Source organism: Saccostrea cucullata, unplaced genomic scaffold (genome assembly GCF_032062105.1).
Source record: "Saccostrea cucullata isolate Sc308-1 unplaced genomic scaffold, CSIRO_AGI_Scuc_v1 ctg959, whole genome shotgun sequence".
Lineage (NCBI taxonomy): Eukaryota > Metazoa > Mollusca > Bivalvia > Ostreida > Ostreidae > Saccostrea > Saccostrea cuccullata.
The window spans coordinates 108424-127128 of NW_026940681.1; the positions used below are offsets into that span (position 1 = coordinate 108424).

Below are 18705 nucleotides of genomic sequence, written 5' to 3' on the forward strand. Positions count from 1 at the left end.
TGATACCTTAATTAACAATCTGCTGTTGAAAATAAAAGAATTTTAGGAAATGGGTGTATTTTTTTCACACACCCTCCCCTTCTTCGGAAATTAAATATTGCAAAGAAGTTGGTTTTATTTATCATGAATGAATGAGACAGTTCTGGCATGACTTATGGCTCACTCGTAGTACATGCTTATGATGTCATAATGTTTGCTTGTCCTTTCCCAACTAAAGACCCTCCACCCCTCCACCCCCACGAAGAAAAAAATAGGTAGGGTGATTTTTTTTAATTCACTAATACTTTCAGTAAAGAACTTAAAATAGTTATAAATAAAATGAGAAAGTTTGGAATGAAATTAATAAACACTGTTTCTTGGAGGTTATAAAATTGAATGAGGTCGGTGGGGAGATGGCAAAAGATTTTTAAAGGAATTTTAAAGGTTTTAAGTATAATCATAAAAAAAATTCCCATGATAAGTGCATGCAAGGTTGAGTAAAATTAGATATATCATATATTCTAAACCCCTCTTTTCATTATTTTTTCTTCTCTTTTCTTCTTTTATTAGCCCTTTCCACAGGCATTTGTTTCGAAAATAAATTTTTAACCCATAGCATAATGAAATTATTATACTATGGGTTAAAAATTTATTTCCGAAACAAGTGCTTGTGACCTTTTCCTGTCCACTTGGATCAGTAAAACGAGAGAGAGAGAGAGAGAGAGAGAGAGTTGTGGGATAAGGGAAGTAACCGCTACATGTATGTTTGGATTCTTGCGATTTTGTTGTTCCGGGAGCGTTTAAGAATTACTGAATAAATTTAATTAAATCATTCAAATCTAATTATAAAAATAAAGAACAGCCTTGCATTGGATGTATGACTATTGAAACAACAATGAAGTTAGTATCGTTTAAAAAGAGAGAGGGAAGGGGGTGATTCAATACAACTAACTCTAAAAATTTTTACTAAAGAAGTATGTTTCCAACCTCGAAAGGCAGGAAAATGTATGACTTTCTTTCTTTTAATTTCATTTATTGATTTCATCATTTATCTTTCAGACTTTGCTAATTTTGAACAGGAAATTAATTTCCCGTTTGAAAATTTTACCACTGAATTCAAAACATCTTTGTTTATTTAAATGTACATAAATTCAGCTTGACAGGAAATGTGGACATATACTCGTACATGTAAGGTACAAAATTGATGACCAACATGCAGACCTTTTCTAGTATGCTTTTATTTACAGTAGATTCGTTATCTCTTATATTTGACCAGAGGAAGGAAGGTCATATGTCCGTTTTCCGGATATCAACTCAGTCAAATTTAGCGAAACAAAAGGTTTTTTTTTAAATGTTAAACAGAATTGGTTTTGATATATACTTTACCCAGGACCTGAGAACAAAACGTTTGAAAGGAGGAGATGAGCGAGGGACGACACACTCTGATTCATTAAAGCGAAAAGCCATTACTGAGTACTTCACATCAAGTATATTCAGTGTTTTGTTTTAAATATCAAAAACAAATAAGTTTATTGAAAACGAATTTAGCTTAGATATATTTTTTTCTCAAATTTCAGCGATAAAATTTGATAATTTGAATGTGTTTTGGCAGTGAATCAAATAGTGTTATATGACAAAGAAAAAAAAATGGTTGAATTAAATGGCCCTTTTAAAGACGAATAGGTCAGACTAAAATCATCCGATAAATTTTGTGATATTTTAGATCTATATCGTTTGTATATTTATCTAAAAAGAAATGATAAATTTAACTCTCCAGCAAATTTTTGAAAATCGCGACAGTTGGGTCCTGGATTTAGGCCCAAGGTGGTGATACTATTGAAAATTCAGTCACATGAAGGGGAGACTTTGTTTCCCCAGAAACATAAATTTACTGTTGGAAGTGTTCAATGAAAGCCCCTCCCCCATCCGTTTAGTTGCAGTATAGCAAAAATATAAGGGTTTTGTAATAGCGTATGAATTAAATTTGGTACTGAGAAAATTGGAAATCCCACGTTAACACGCGCATGCACACACACACAACGATTTGTGATTTTCGAGTTTGGACCCCCCAACCCAAAATGGCGGGGGGGGGGGTTCAATTTTTTCTCCAGGTAAGTTGAATTAAATCTGGTTTCCCTCTTTCAAATAAAAAAAAAACGATGCTACGTCCTTGAAATTAATCATAATTAAATAATTTTGAAAATCTTTTCATTTTTCTTGCAGAACCCATCTTCGCTAGCCAAGGGTTTTATCCGATACCTACTCTACTAGAGTAGGGGGATCGGAAACCCTTGGCTAGTTAATATGCAAAATAGATGATAATGATTGCCGGTGTATAGAACAGAACATAACATTTTATTTCTAATTTAGAGCCCATAACAGACAAGTATGAAATTGTTACAATAATTAAGGAAAAGATAAGCCAATGAATAGCAAAACAATTATACAATTAGAGTTGACATAAATCATTTCAACAATAATCCTGTCTAAAAGGAATACATCAAATATGCATGTATGTGTAAAAGACTAATGGTACTATAACAATCATTTATAAATTTGCCCACAAAATTAAAGTTTCCTTATCTTCTGTATTGAGTAACCAATAAAGTTTTTGTTCATCATCTAAAGCTGAAAATAGTGGAAATTTATGATTAATTAACTGAAACATTTCTTTTTTTTTGATGATCAAATTTTTTTTACATGTTATTAAAACATGAGTTTCATCATCTATGTTGTTATAATTACATCTATTACATAATCGATCTTCCAGGAATATTGGTAAATCTTCCCACTTCAATTTGTAATCTGTGACAGGAAATTCTTAATTTACATAAAGATTTTCTGTGATGAAAATTTTTAACAACTGATAAATAATTCTCATAACCCCAATTTTGTTTGAGTTTCACATATGTGGATAATTTGCCATCGGTGTAACTTTTATAACTTGTATACCATTTCTTCACATAATAATCTAATAAAATTTTATGACAAAATGACTTAAATTTATATTTCCCATAACAAATAACTTCATCTTTAATATTCAGTAATTTTCTTAATTTCTGTATAAATGCAAACCATGAGTTCTTTCCATTCACAAAAACACTACATTCATATGCATCTTTAAGTAAAGGAAATTCTATGGACAAATTCTCAAATCTATACCTACTTTTAATCAGTAACCTGGCAATATCATAATGCAGGGGGAACCTTCCCAATTCAGACAGTACTGCAAAATTTGTGCTTTTCTTATCAAATATAAAAACAAAAAGGTGTATTCTTTCACAGGGTAGATTTTTAAAGCAGTCTTCAACTGTTAAATTTTGGCAGTTTAGGAATTTTTTAGTATTTATATTACTTGCACCCCACACCTCTGCATTATACAAAAGAATTGGTTTAATGGTAGAGTCAAATACATGTATACTGGTTTTAATCCCAGGGTTCAAATCAATAAAATCCGAAAGAAGATGGGGGGGGGGGGAGGGGTAAGGTGGGCAGAATGCCTATAGCGCGACAGATAAGATGTGAAAAATTTAATCTCAATTATATCCAAATTTTATGTCATATTTCATCTAATATTAAAGTATACTTAATGTAAAATCTCTTTAATTTACAAAAATCTCACAAAGATTTAAAATATTTGCCTATGAAAAAGCATACACAGACTTAAAAGAACGAAAACGATCATTTTTTCATACTTTAACAACATTTTTCAATATGAATGGGTCTTAGCTCCATTTTTTTGAAAGATAACCCTAAAAGTTTGCGATAAAATAAATATTTGTTGGTTTACAAAAAAATGGAGCGAAGACCCATTATATACTAGCATAGTGGTTAGCGCGTTAGTCTCAAAGCAGTCTGATACATCGGTATTTTATTGCTGGGGTTCGAATCCCACGTATACTATCGAATATTTTTATAAATGAATTATTTCAAAGATTTATTTTCTCTCAGAAATTTTTTTTTTCTCATAATTTCATAAATTTCAATAATGAGAAGTAAATTTAAATACTCAATTTACATATCAAATGTTATTTCTTGATATCTGACGCTATAGGCATTCTGCCCGCCTTATCCCCCCATCTTCTTTGAATTCCACGAAATGAGAATCCATTCTTTGTTACAGGTTCCGGCATCAGTCGGACTAGGGCCAGGTTGGTCATATTATATACTATTTTATTGAAATACATTATACCCTGAAACATTTTTTCACTCGTATGTAGAGAATAGCACTCTATCAAAGCGAAATTCCTATTCCGCGGATCTAGGATTCCACGGTGGCGATATGTTGATCAAAGATGAGAATTCCACAGACATACGTACATTTGAAATTTTAATACTTAAACCTAATTTTTTTTTGCAATGAAGTGATGAACATTTTTATCGAATATCACCTTTTGGCAGGAATGTCGACTTGTTGTATCGGAGGTCCCCCCCTTGGAATTTACAGAGTTTTTAAATTCATATACTTAACCAAGTAAAAAGAGACCTGGACGCCCCCCCCCCCGCGAAAACGCAGCCCCCCCCCCTCGAATACGTGGATATGTGCACAGGCATCTGACGTTACTTGTTTTTCTTTTACATGTAATAAAAAAAAATATACGTCCTAGGCAGGGGGTATATGTTTTTATGAACAGAAAAATAAGTGACGTCAGTTGCCTGTGGATAAGTGTTTTAAGTCGTTATGAAAAGTCATAGGTCTCACTTTGAAGCATTAGAAGTCTCCCCCCCCTTTCCTCTCCCACGTCATAGATCTGTCTCGTTTTGGCGAAATTACTTTTTTTCGCGTGTCAACAAATTTTTGGATTGGATTTTTTTTTAACTGGGGTGGATTCCCCACCCCTGGAATAATTCCTGGATCCGCACCTGTGTTGCAAACTGGTTTCATCTCTCGACAAACCAGATTCAACAAATGTAGTTGAAATTATAATATTAAACCAAATATAAAAAATTGAATGGCCTCTACGAACAGAACAGAACAGAACAGAACATTTTATTTCTAATTTAGAGCCCATAACAGACAAGTATGAAATTGTTACAATAATAAGGAAAAGATAAGCCAATGAATAGCAAAACAATTATACAATTAGCAGTTGACATAAATCATTTCAACAATAATCCTGTCTAAAAGGAATACATCAAATATGCATGTATGTGTAAAAGACTAATGGTACTATAACATGTTATCATTTACGCGTTTTTACGCATTTTGAGAGACATGACAACGCATGTAACCTATTACATGTAATAATGTATAATGCCTTTGAATTTGCGTTATTACACCTTCAATTTGCTTTAATATTAACCCTTTCCTTTGCGTTGTCCTACGCCTTTTTATAACACTTACTATATCTTTGAAAGGCATGGAACTTTTAAGAATTTCAAGCTATACAATGCTTTTCAATTTCTAGCGCTTTTTGATTCTTTCTATCACGTCATTTGTCTTTACTTTGGCAATCACCTTTTGAAGTTTTGAAAGGTATCTTTATACTTGATACTTTTTATGCGTCCTCGGGTTTTCGGTTTTTTAAAAAAGAACTCAAATTCACTTTTATTTCTTTTCTTTTATTTTTTCACATAAAATTATGTTTAATTTGAATTAACTAGGTTTTTATCTTCGAATTACTAGTATTTAATTTTTATATCTCTATAATATCTTTTTAAGAAATACTTCATTTAAAAAAAGAATTGTGTGCTTGTTGTTTCTGTGCAAAATAAAAAAAAATCAAAACAAAAAATAAGGCATATAATTTGTTCTGTCTGATCAAACATGCTTCAGTGAATTTCGCGCACCTGCTGGAGCAAGAGTGCACCATCAGTATTCAGATAGCTCCTCCTCTTTCCGGAAGTAAACAAAACCACGCGCTTTGTATTTCAAGCACTCTGATCATAAGAGAAGACACTCTAATAATCAAGTTCATAAGTAGTTTCTTTTTTTTTTTAAATATCTTTTAACAAAGATCTTCTGTAAACGTTGCAGTGCAGACTTAGCGATCGGCTGCACGGCTCGGATCTCCGCCAAGTGATCTGGTCGTCCAGACAGCTGACGCGCCACCGAGACGCCGGCCCGCTGAATGGCTGTTAGGTACTGTGTGTATGTTGACAGAGAGGTCACGCGCGCTGGCTGGCGGCTTTGGCGGAGCTAACGACCCAATATCAGACAGAATCTTTTTCACAAACTTCTAACGGCGCCAGACGTCTCGTTTTGTGCCAAGCAATTCGATTTTCCAGCTGATACCATCATGAAATGGTAGCATCTTCGGTGCAAGTTTGTGTAAATGTGATAATGCACGGCAGACAGACAGAGAGCCCTGTCTGGCTTTATGTCTGCATTTCAATGATTTTTAAAGGTCAGTCGCTCTAGCTATCTTCTCATGTTTGTAGCTGTACACAACATTGTCAGTAAATAAGATTGGCGTCTAGCAATTTCTTTTCACAACATGAGTGTTAAAAGGAAGCATATTAATTTTTCTTTCAGAGGAGACTGGTAAGCGAGCAGATTCACTCTACTTTTCTTTCTCTGGTAAGTTAACTGTTCAGATCTCTGAATTTCAGTCAATAAGGGGGAAAAATGGCATAAGAACACAGAAAATAAAAGAGGCGAGATTGGGTCTTGGTTAATGTTCTAAAGGCAAAAAAGTGTACATTTACTATGTTCTTGTTTTTTTTTTAAACTGTGAAATTATAAATCTGTTCAATATTTTTCATGCAGTAATACAAAAATTCTATTGTAAAACAGGAAGAAAAATACATGAATCCTATAAATGTAGAACTGTAGGTAAAGAATGCGACAAAAAAGAAATTTGACAGAGAAAAAAACCCAAACAGGTTTATTGTTATAAAATATAAATATGTTTTGTTAATTTATGTATAATTTTTCATTCCAATATTTCTGAATTTTTATGATGAAAAGCACCAAGCAGATATCACCAAAGAAGGAAGTTATCAAAGTTTAATTTTTTCCAATTTCACATCAAATTCATATAAACCTCAATAGAAGGAAGTCTGGAATTGAATATTAAACAATGAGGCATTAAAAAAAAAGTCAAGCCTATATATGCATATAAAATATCCTTAAAGTTTAGAGTTTTGAAAATTTAAGGCTATTCTAAATTTAAAAAGATAAGGAATCAGTCCCCTTCTCAGTAATATATAGCTTGTTCAGAATACAAATTAGAAACATAGGGGATCTTTTCTTCATTTCTTAAAACTAATATAAAGGAATTTTACAGGAAGTTTGATGTAAGTAGAAGGAAAAAAAATATATATGAAAAAAAACACATTTTAAATTACATTAATATACACTTTTTTTCATTAAATTGATTTGAGAGAGAGATTTATGTGATTTTACTAAAAATCATAAACTTCACACTGGAGATGTATTGAAAATATAGGTGAGACATTCTACTTGGTATAAATATTTTTAAAATGAATTACATGCACCTGAAGATGTCTATGAAAGGTTTTCAATTCACACAAATAATTTTGAAGTTATTGTTAGACTTAGAAGAGATGGAAGCTTCTTTTTAAATCTTATGAAAGCAGAATTTATTTGAATTAAAAATTCAAATAAGTATATAAATAAATAAAATGAAAAAGAAAAAAAATTAAATAATTTCTAAATAAATTACTATATATAAAAATTAAGAAAATTAAGTGTTGTGTAGTTTTGCCTCTCAATCCTCCCTTCTTTTTTCTTTCAAAATTTAAATTAAAATATTGGTTTTATTTTACTCATGGTTCCAGTGGGAAAAATATGGCATGAAGGAAATGGTTAAATATAATTGGGAAACTACAGTTCTTAGTATGTAATAAGCTGAAATAGATTATTATGTCACAGTTAATTAATCCAGCATGTACTTTGTCTGTTACAGGGAAGGAAATATTTTACAATGGAGATTGAAAAAGCCTTTTCAGAGTCAGTGGACAATATCATGAACTTTGCTGAAATTCTGTACAAATGCACCCTATGTACAACCTTGCCTTCGATTCTGACCTCCAAAAATAGCTTTGTATCTCATGTCAAAGGTCATCATTTTAAACAGAATCTCACAAGATGTCTGGTGTGTTCTTTGAGTTTTGAGACAGAGGAAGACCTCCATGCTCACTCGAGATCATCTCACTGTGGTGAAGATGCATTTAAGGGTGAAGGGGATCATCAGGATTCTCATCCAAAGGAAGAGGAAATTACGTCTGCTGAAGAGACCTTAATCCCTATAACGCAGGAAAATGAAGTGGAGCAAGATAAAAAATGTGTTAATGTGATTAACACAAAGTGTGACACATACAACTGTGTTGGACACAGAGTGAACAGTGAAATCACAAACATAACAGCTCAGTCAATAGAGAGACCTTTCATGATGAATGTTGATGGCCAGAACATCTCTGATGGGATGGAAGCTCCATGGCCAGAGATGAGGCCAAAGGTCAATATCGAGTATGGACTAGAAAACTCCGTTCGTCAACATCCATGTACAAACAATTTGTCCAAAATTCATGCAGTGGCAGACCAAATTTTAGCAGTGAATTCTACTAAACCTAAGCCTACTGGTAACAGTATGATTTTCTCCCCTGGATTTACACCAGAATTTGGAAAGTTTACAAAACTTGTGAGAGAGGGAGGGAATATTGTGTATTTTTGTCAAGTTTGTAATTGGAAATCACAGATTAAGTCACATTTCCAAAGTCACTGTCAAGGAAAAGTTCACAAGGAGAAACTAAAATGTGCAGAAGAACAGCATGACGAAAAATCTCCCTCTCCAGCACCTAGAAGGGAACATAACAGTAAAGAAAAACAGTGTGACTCAGTAAGTCCTGTGAATTTATCAATAGAAAATGGGATGGGCTCCTCTACAGCTCATTCTCCTGTGATTTCAGAGAGAAATAAACTAGAGAGACAAAACAAGAGAAAGCGAAGTGTCCCCATTTCTCTCCGAAATCAAGCTTCTGATCGAGATGGATGGCAGTCCAGTGACTCTGACTCAGATTCTGCGGATATTAGCAGGAGTAGACTGTATCACAGTGGGAGGACACCAGTGAAGAAAAGACACTCGAAGGACAATAAACCAAGTCCTAATGCTGAAGTGAGGCCAAAGATAGACAACTCCTGCAGACCCGCGCTTCTTGTGAACTCTGATTCTGACAGCAATCATATACAAGGCTATCACAATCCAGGAAATCCATCAATGTCACTTACATCAAAAGGCTACAGAGATGAAGATCCCACTAAATTTCCTTTTGGACTGTACAATCAAATTCATAATCAGATTTTATGGAATTTGAGCAATAAATCTGTAGACAAAGGGAAGAAGACAGTAGATTCCCCACTGCCATATTTAGACAGACTTTCCTACCCAAACAGTAAATCATTTTCCTCAAGCAGTCCCCATGTTTCTCCTCCAAGAGGTTCTCCATTCTGTCCAGAGATATCTAAATCTGATTCTGAGTTCATGTACAGGTGTTCCTTGTGCTCATTTGGCTGTAACAAAATTCAGGAATACAGGACTCATTTTGAGTTTCAGCATGAGCAAGGAAACTCACTGAATGAGCAGGGCCCACTCTGTGGGACTGAAGGGAAGGAATTATGGAAAGTGAACAAAATCAAGGAATGTTTGACAGGTAAATTTTGAAGAGTTATTCCCCTTTGAACACATTCTTGGTAAGAATGCCTGAACATCTCATATACTAGTATTTAATATTTTTTTTTAATTTCATACTTTGAAAATGTCATATTTAATGTTATTTTTTACAGAATCACATAAAATTAGGTTACAGATAATGAAATAATGTGTTGGAACTAATCAATAATCAAGTGCATGCATGTACTGCTGAGCACAGATTATTTATGTACAGTACTTCTTTCCCTGTCTAGACAGATTGCCATTTTTATCTGTGACACAGATTTAGCGGACACTTATTTAGATCAAGTGATAATTATTATAGTCACAAATCTATATGTATACCTCAGATCCTTATGTTCTAGCTTTAAAGTATATTGGACAAAGCTTTTTTTCTACAATATCTTCAATAAATGTTCTTGAATTTGTAATTATAATTGTATGTAATCAGAAGTATATAAAAACCAACAACTATGATTACCATAGTTTAAAAACATGACAGGTTTTGAAATACCCATAATTTTACATTCAAGAAAAAAAAATTACAAGAGAAAAATCTTGTTTGAAAAAATAATTCTAGATCTTTATATGCCATTTCTGGCTTATTTTTGGTACTAAAAATTATATGCCATTTCTGGCTTATTTTTGTTACTAAAAATCATATGTATTTCTTGAGTGAGTAGTGTTTTATTTATGCACTTGTAAGACTTTTAAGACTAATTTATAGCCGACCCTAAAATTTTTTTACTTTTTCATGTAGTGCAAGATTTGAATTGTCGCAAGCTTTTCAAGACAGAAAGAAGTTTAAGTCACCTTTCAAATTAAGTCACAGAAATGCTTGAAAACACCATTTCTTTTGTCATTAAATTTTCATAAGTAAAAATAATTTTTTTCATGTGAAAGCGGAAACAAACAAGACATGAATCATCAAATTAATTTTAAAAAATTTTTTTTTTGTACATCTTTTAAAAATTTACAAAAAAATTCTCAACCTCCCCCCCCCCCCAAATAATTTATGGCATATGCGTTCAAATTGCAATCTTTTTACATTGTAGATTTGATCTGCCTGTTCCCTAAGGGGAATGTCTCCCGAGATCTCCTGCTTCAGAAGATTAGTTCTATAACCCAGCTTCCCGAGGCCGTCCACTGGGGCCCCGCGTGTAACAGGGCGGTCCGAGAAATCTTCCCAGACACACTGGCTCAGAGGAAGGGAAAGTTTAAAAAGTATCCTTATACATGTACGACATTACTGGCACAAGAGTTGGATATTATTATCGCTAAAAAAAATTTTTTAATTCGTGTGGTTGATGTAATAGTTTAAGTATTTTCATTGATCATTTATAAGTAAAGACTTAGCAAGTCCCCAATTTCCCAAATTTCAGGGGCATTCAAGAGTGACCATGAGGAGAGTATACTGGTACTCCTAAAGGTTCAGAGCAAGATACTTTTGACATATACACTGTGAGGAGCATAGGGACAATAACCTAGTAGGCTATACTTGTAGAAATGGGATGAATACAAATGTATTTATTTAAATAAAAGTCATGAAAAGTCTAGACTGTATTAATGTCATATATTTGCTATATAGTTAGTTGCATTAAAACTGCAGAATCTAAAAAAATCTAGTTAGGAAAAGGCATTGATATATTTTTTAAGAAAGGAGACATATTTTATCTTTAAGCTTTCAACAAAGATTACAATTTGGTTGCATGTATGTTTTTTGGAATTTAATGAAGATTCTTCCCAAATGCATTCTTCTATCATCTGTTGTTAGTCATATAAAATGAGTTATTTCCCTTTTGATACAAAATGCATTCAAAAAACTTCCTTAACTATAAAAGAACCTATTTCTTTGGAGTTTCCTTCATTGAGCAAGTCCAGGAACCAGCCGATGACCTTAGTGACCCCGAGTTGATGCAGTATCAGCCATTGAGAGACATGTCTCAGGATCTGGAGAAGATTCTAGAACATCTTCACAGTATGTACAGTTACACTGGTATCACGCATATTGTTTAACTTTGAAATCTCAAGCATCTATTAGTAAAATACCATGATTGATATTTCAAAGTTAACCTGATCCTGAATCATCATATTTTATCCCTAAGGAGTAAAATTTTAATGATTTTATAAATGACTTTGTAGTGATGTGACATAAAAAGATGTATATGAAGATAGCATCGTTGCAAGCCATGGTTTTTGCAGGTGTCCATTCTATTTCAACAAAACCTGTGGCTTGCTACAATGATGACAATAGATATGCATTTTATTTAGCAAATTCACACCACACCTCTTCAAAATGTAAAATTTTAGTTTGTATAAAATTACCATTTGTAGATCTTGTACAATTTTCGGAGGATGCGGAGTCTTCGGTGTCGAGAGACGACCTTCTGACAGTGCTACATAAACGTATAGATGAGCCAGATGTCCTGTACTGGGGAATGCAGTGTAACAGGGCTATCAGGATAGTCTTCCCTTCTGTTGTTATCAAACGCAAAGGAAAGTTCAAGACATATCCTTTTTTTAGTCAGATAAAACATGGAGAAAAAAAGAGTAATTTTAATTCATTTGGGGTAAGAAAAACCCATAATTTAAGAAAGAAAACTTTCATTGTTCTTCTTAACAAAAACATAAAATATATTGTAAATTTACTATCCTTAATGTAATCACTACAGTATATCAAGGTGTTGATTTCAAAGAGGAAGTGAAGATGGAACTTCAACAATTGCCAGTAAGTACTGTACAAACTAGAGGTACCGTGAGCTTGAGCTCACGAAATGCTACCCCCGCCTCCCATATCATTATGATGGCGAAGTCCATGCTTTGTTCTGGGAGACCTAAAATATGTGTTGGATCAAAAAGTAATGTCCTGTTCACACAGAGAGTTTACTTCGAATTAAAAGCAAGTTTAATGCGAATTACCTTTGCTTAGCGTTCACACAGAGATTTAATGCGAATTAATTTAATTCGAATTAATTTACTGCACATTAAATTACTTTGCATTAGCCCCGTGTGGACGCTAAGCAAAGCTTATTCAAATTAAATTTTGACGCATGTGTCAGGCCAAAATTAAGTCACAGGATACATGCTGGTGGCTAGATATAGCTACCTGTGCTATATTTTTTTGTTTAAAAATCAAGGAAAATTATGTTAATGGCTAAATATATACCTGTAGCCACTATGATTATTTTATATCAAATGGGTGGCTCTGCATACATGACGTGATTTACAAATGACATCATAATAGCCTTACTGAATTGCCTTTTTAGCTCACCTGAGCCGAAGGCTCAAGTGAGCTTTTCTGATCACATTTTGTCCGTCGTCCGTCCGTCCGTCCGTCTGTCCGTCTGTAAACTTTTCACATTTTCGACTTCTTCTCAAGAACCAATGGTCCAATTTTAACCAAACTTGGTACAAAGCATCCTTGGGTGAAGGGGAGTTTAAATTGTTAAAATGAAGGGCCAAGTCCCCTTACAAGGGGAGATAATCAATAAAAGACAAAAATAGGGTGGGGTCATTAAAAAATCTTCTTCTCAAGAACCACTGGGCCAGGAAAGTTGAAACTTATGTGGAAGCATCCTTGGGTAGTGTAGATAGTAAATTTTAAAAATCATGACCCCCGGGGGTACGGCAGGGCCACAATAGGGAATCCAAGTTTTACATAGAAATATATAGAACAAATCTTTAAAAATCTTCTTCTCACGAACCACTGGGCCAGGAAAGCTGAAACTTATGCGGAAGCATCCTTGGGTAGTGTAGATATTAAATTGTTAAAATCATGACCCCCGGGGGTAGGGCGGGGCCACAATAGGGAATCCAAGTTTTCCATAGAAATATATAGAACAAATCTTTAAAAATCTTCTTCTCAAGAACCACTGGGCCAGGAAAGCTGAAACTTATGTGGAAGCATCCTTGGGTAGTGTAGATATTAAATTGTAAAAATCATGACCCCCGGGGGTAGGGCGGGGCCACAATAGGGAATCCCAAGTTTTACATAGAAATATATAGAACAAATCTTTAAAAATCTTCTTCTCAAGAACCACTGGGCCTCAAAAGATGAAACTCATATGGAAGCATCCTTGGGTAGTGTAGATATTAAATTGTTAAAATCATGACCCCTAGGGTTTGGACAGGGCCACAATAGGGAATCCAAGTTTTACATAGAAATATATAGAACAAATCTTTAAAAATCCTCTTCTCAAGAACCACTGGGCCAGGAAAGCTGAAATTTATGTGGAAGCATCCTTGGGTAGTGTAGATTTTAAAATATTAAAATCATAAAAGGGAAGGGGGTAGGGGGTATGATAGGTACAGCAAGAGGTGAAATCTGGTAAAGAACTGCATCACCCAAGTTACTCAGGTGAGCGATGTGGCCCATGGGCCTCTTGTTGTGGAAATAAAATTTTAATTCGCATTAGTTTACTTCGGTTAAGCTGTCATGTGAATGCAATTTAATTCACATTAATTTGATTCACATTAGTTTACTTCGCATTAATTTACTGTGAATTAAACTCGTCGTGAGAACAGGGCATGAAGTAGGAGGTGCACAACGGCATTATGTAATACATGTAAAGACTCATGTGAAAGTTTTAAATTTTATATATAGGTATAAGAGGACTTGCAGATAAGAAATGGGTACCCCTTCAATATTATAGAAAGAATGGTAGTGTCGACTGTCCATGTTTTGCTATGGGAAACCCAAAAATGTATCCTATCAAAAAGTAAAATAGGAGGTGCACAATGGTAGTATGTAACAAAGTATTTGTGAATTTCGCATTAAATGTCATTCAGTGGTATGAGAGGAGTTGCGGATAATAGATGGGTACCCCAAACTGAAAGCGTATCAGACGGAAGGATGGACAGAGGGAGGGACATCCCAATCACTATATACCCTTCCACTTTTCAAACATTTTTAAGATGGCTTCAGCTGATACATGTACCATTTTCAGAGTTTTTTAAAAAAAACTTATTTTTTCTGTGAACCATAGCCACAGGATCATCAGAGATTTTCTGTTTAAACTTGGTATCCTTTGAAAAAAAGTACAAGAAACAGACCCATCAAAAATTGTCTGTTGCGAACTTTTATCCTTTGCAAATTTAGGCACAGATCCAGGATTTTTCTTTTGCAGGGGGGTCCACCCCACTCCAAAAAAATTTTTTTTTTCAAACTCTACAAATTCCAGGTAGGGTCTGGATGACATTCATACGGGAAAGAGGAGAATTGATAGATCCCAACTATGCACAGAAAACCTTGCACTGTATTTGTAGAGTTATGGTCAAAGAGACAAAGTAATTTATAAAACCCATAATGCGACATTTTTCAGCTATAATAGGACCACTCACTCCTTTCAGTACCTTCTGTAAGGGTGGAAATAAGAAAGGGAAAAAATAAAAAGCCAATCTGATTTAAATCAGATCCTTTGATCCGCCCACATAGATCGCTACACAAGGATCTGAAGAAAGCCCATTCAGGGTCATCTCCTGGTGACCTTTCTAAGGAAAATCATTTTCCATCAGGGATTTATCAATTTATTGACTAACATTTTATGTTCTATTTTAAACATCAAAATAAAGTAGAGACTTTCAGTACTTTCATTTCTTATTAAAATTTTTCTCCTTAAACTCCAGGGCTTGGAACGCAGGCTTTATGGAATTGCAATGTTCTTGAATTTTAATGTAAACAGGTATATTTGAGTACTTTCAGAGAAAAAATAATATGAGCACACCCTCTGATCTAAAAAATAAAACATGTCTTGTAATCTTCAGAAACAGTTCTATCATTTACTAGTTCCTTATTTTAGATCAGAGATTGTGCTCTATATTTAAAAATATTTTAAAATAGCCTTTGAAATTTGCTGTTTTTGAAGACTTTTTCAGAAGATGAGGAAATTGACGCATTTTGTGACGTCACAATGCATTGACTAGCCAGAAAATTACATCATTTTTAAAAGAAATGCTATCACCAAAGGTCTCAATGATATTTAATGCATTTTTAACTAAAATTAAGCAGTATCGGTTTTTCAGAAATTCACAGGGTCAAAAAAGATCATACGTGAACCGTGTTCTTTCATTGTCTTTCTTGATATGAAGAGACCAAGAAATCATCCCTCATGAAATAATTAAATTTTATACTTTAGTTTAGTGGTTATCCTTTCACCATGAAATCAAATCCCCTCTTATCATATTTTTTCCTTAAACCGCCAATATTTGACCCCTTCAATTAAAAAAATAATACATCAGTTGTCTTGAGAATTTCTATAATGGCCAATATAACGTCAGAATAACCAAAACAAATCATTCAGAACAGGTGCATGAAAAAATTAACACAAACAATATGAATTACCGTATATACTCCCCTATAAGTCGGTTTTTTTTTTAGTTAATCTCTGGTCTAAAACTCTTTATCCGACTTACAGACAAGCTATTAAAAGTATTGGTTTTATATGAGGTCAGTCCAATGGATATACAAGCTTATTAAATACAACCGACTTACAGGCGAGTATATACGGTAGGTTAAACCTGAGATGTTTTATTATTTTTTCAATCAAGACCAAACATATAATATACAATTATGGACTTCAGTGTAGGTCGATATGTGGTACGTTGTAAGGACTCATGGCAATTGATATTGACCGAAGACACAGAAAGTGATAGCGACTGAGCCTGCGAGGTCGCTATCATTTTCTGTGTCTGAGGTCAATATCAATTGCCATGAGTCCTTATATCCACATATTGACCGTTCACTGAAGTCCATAAAAGTTATATTATATAATCACTCAAATTGTATGCACTGACACAGTCCTAACTGAACAGACTTGACTGTCATTACGTCACAATGGTTAATTTCACGCTTCTTATATTATGACGTCACGTTTTACGTAACTTCATTGCAACCGAACGTTGTGTCGTGCGATATCATTTTCCACAGATGCGCTGTCGCATCGATATGGCAAAAGGAGGAATATCACGTGACGTCCTTTCAGCCAATGAAAACTATGAAAATAATCTTCTTATATAATATTGAAAAATAACGCCCAAAATGGCAGCTTCACTGTAAATCTGTCCGCCAACTTGTCCTTAGTGCTAATTAAAATCCTTTGATGAGATGGAAGTTAAGAAAGTCTAAGTGAATGTCAGTTATTGTACCTCTGTACTGGGGTAGCTTGATTAGTAGCTTTTATTCCAAATCGTGTTTATGCCAGTTCCCTATAATCATTGTCATTTTAATACATAGAAGGAGTGTTTGGTAGAGTTAATTTAGAGACATGGGTGTAATTGTTTGAATGAAATAAGATCCAAATAATTATTTGAATGTAAGCCATTCATAGATCTGTAGAATTATGAGGTGTGTTTCTCTCCTTTAGTTTTCCTTGCCAAATAAAAAGGGGCGGCCAAGAAAAATCAGCTCGGAAGATTCAGGGGAGGTAATTACTAACCAGTACAATAATAATAGCTTTATTCAGCGTTGACGTCACAGATTTCATTGTGAAACTAATTGGAGTTTGATTTTTACCCTCTCTGTAACCCTTGTTTTTTGGTTTTTTTTTACAAGTACATGTATTTAAAATAATTATACATTGGTTATGTAGGGTATTTGTTCTTTTGATTGCATTCATGCTGATGTGTTATTTTGTTGTATCAATGTCTTTGTTTTAAATAAAAACTTGGAACATGAAAAGCTTTCCCATGTTAATCTTACAGTAAACAATATTTAGGCCAAAAAAAAATAATCAATAGTTTCTCATGCACCGCCGCATCAATTCAATTTTATTGACATATGAGAAGGGAAATAATTTTTTATTTCTCTTTCAGTTATTCCCCTTTCATAAATGCTAAGAAAGACGTTTTTATTAGAAAAACAATATACTTCTTCTAAATCTAAAGTATTTTATCAGTTAACTTTTAAATAAATGTTTGGAATATCATTATTTAACGTTGAATACATATTATACAGAGAACAAAACTTAAGAATCAGTAGATATTATCATTTTACTGCACAAATGACTTACAAAAAAAGAGAGGTAAAACCTGCTTCCAAAAAAAAAAAAAAAAAAAAAAAAAGCCTGCCTGCCGCATTGAATTTTGAATTTTTTGGCCTGAGAAACTATTTATTAATTTTTTTTGGCCTTAACAATTCTTTTTATATAATACTTTCAATTTATTTACTAGTAAATAACTTGAATTTTATTCGCTTAGAAACATCGTGCCTTTTAGTGTGCTAGTACTTTACAGTATTGATCAACACTGCAACAGAGGGTTATTTGTTGGGATGGGTGGGTGTATATAAATAGGCTTTTTGAGTGGCAAAGACAAATTTTAGTTCTCTTTCATGTTTATAAGAGTATAATTATGAATTTGATGTAAATGCAATTTACATTTGTAAACAAAAAGTGTGTTTTGATTTCTTCATTAGAATTGTTCCTGCTAGCTATACAATGATTACTCAAGATAAATGTTAAATCTTGCTATGTTACCTATCTTGGTGACAGTGCAGCCAGACTATAGTTAGTATTGTTTATCTTGATATCTCTTTTATTGTTAATTCACAGATGTATCAGATGGGAATGAGCTGGACAGACGCTATAAGAACAGGACATAGTGAGACGTATAAAATGTACACCAATATTCACGTCCCCAGACCCTTTCCTAGCGAGAACCTGTCAGTGACTCGTGGGTGGGGGCCGGGCTCCCTAGCTTATCATGACACCGGGGACCCCCAAAAGCAGGGTCCCTCACAGCTCTCACAGAACAAGGAAAGTGTTAAAAGGACTGAACATTTTAAATTAGATTATGAAGTTAAAGGATCTGGAGAAGATTCTGTATTAAACATTTCATCATTAAATGATTACTATTGGATGAATGGACCCCAGACAAAATCTTTCTTAAATGGTAGTGTTCAAAAGTCTTGTCCTAGTGAACAAGCATTTCAAAGTGAAAAAGAGGCTGAAAGTGATTTCAATGATGTGAGTGAAAATAAACAAATTCTCAGTCAGAAAGAGGATGATCAGAGCGAGGATAATGAAGATGAAAATACAGATGAAGATGCAGATGACGAGGAAAGCATCGGACCAAATATTGAGGACAAAGATATTGACTGAAAACACATCAAGGAGTG

At 33.8% G+C, this 18705-nt stretch overlaps 1 protein-coding gene across 2 annotated transcripts; it reads left to right on the plus strand.

Annotated features, from left to right (window-relative positions):
• The first annotated feature begins 5871 nt into the window (after window positions 1-5871).
• On the plus strand, window positions 5872-18699 carry LOC134255994 (uncharacterized). Of its 2 annotated transcripts, XM_062738592.1 has the most exons (9): window positions 5872-6326; window positions 6455-6499; window positions 7851-9594; window positions 10649-10817; window positions 11435-11571; window positions 11928-12100; window positions 12259-12321; window positions 16955-17014; window positions 18140-18699. In XM_062738592.1, exons 3-9 carry the CDS (start codon window positions 7869-7871, stop codon window positions 18686-18688), a joined length of 2877 nt encoding a protein of 958 aa, XP_062594576.1. In that variant the 5' UTR covers window positions 5872-6326; window positions 6455-6499; window positions 7851-7868; the 3' UTR covers window positions 18689-18699. The 2 variants fall into 2 exon arrangements, with proteins under 2 accessions (XP_062594576.1, XP_062594577.1); XM_062738593.1 differs by lacking the exon at window positions 5872-6326 and having other exon boundaries at window positions 6342-6499.
• Window positions 18700-18705: the final 6 nt, after the last annotated feature.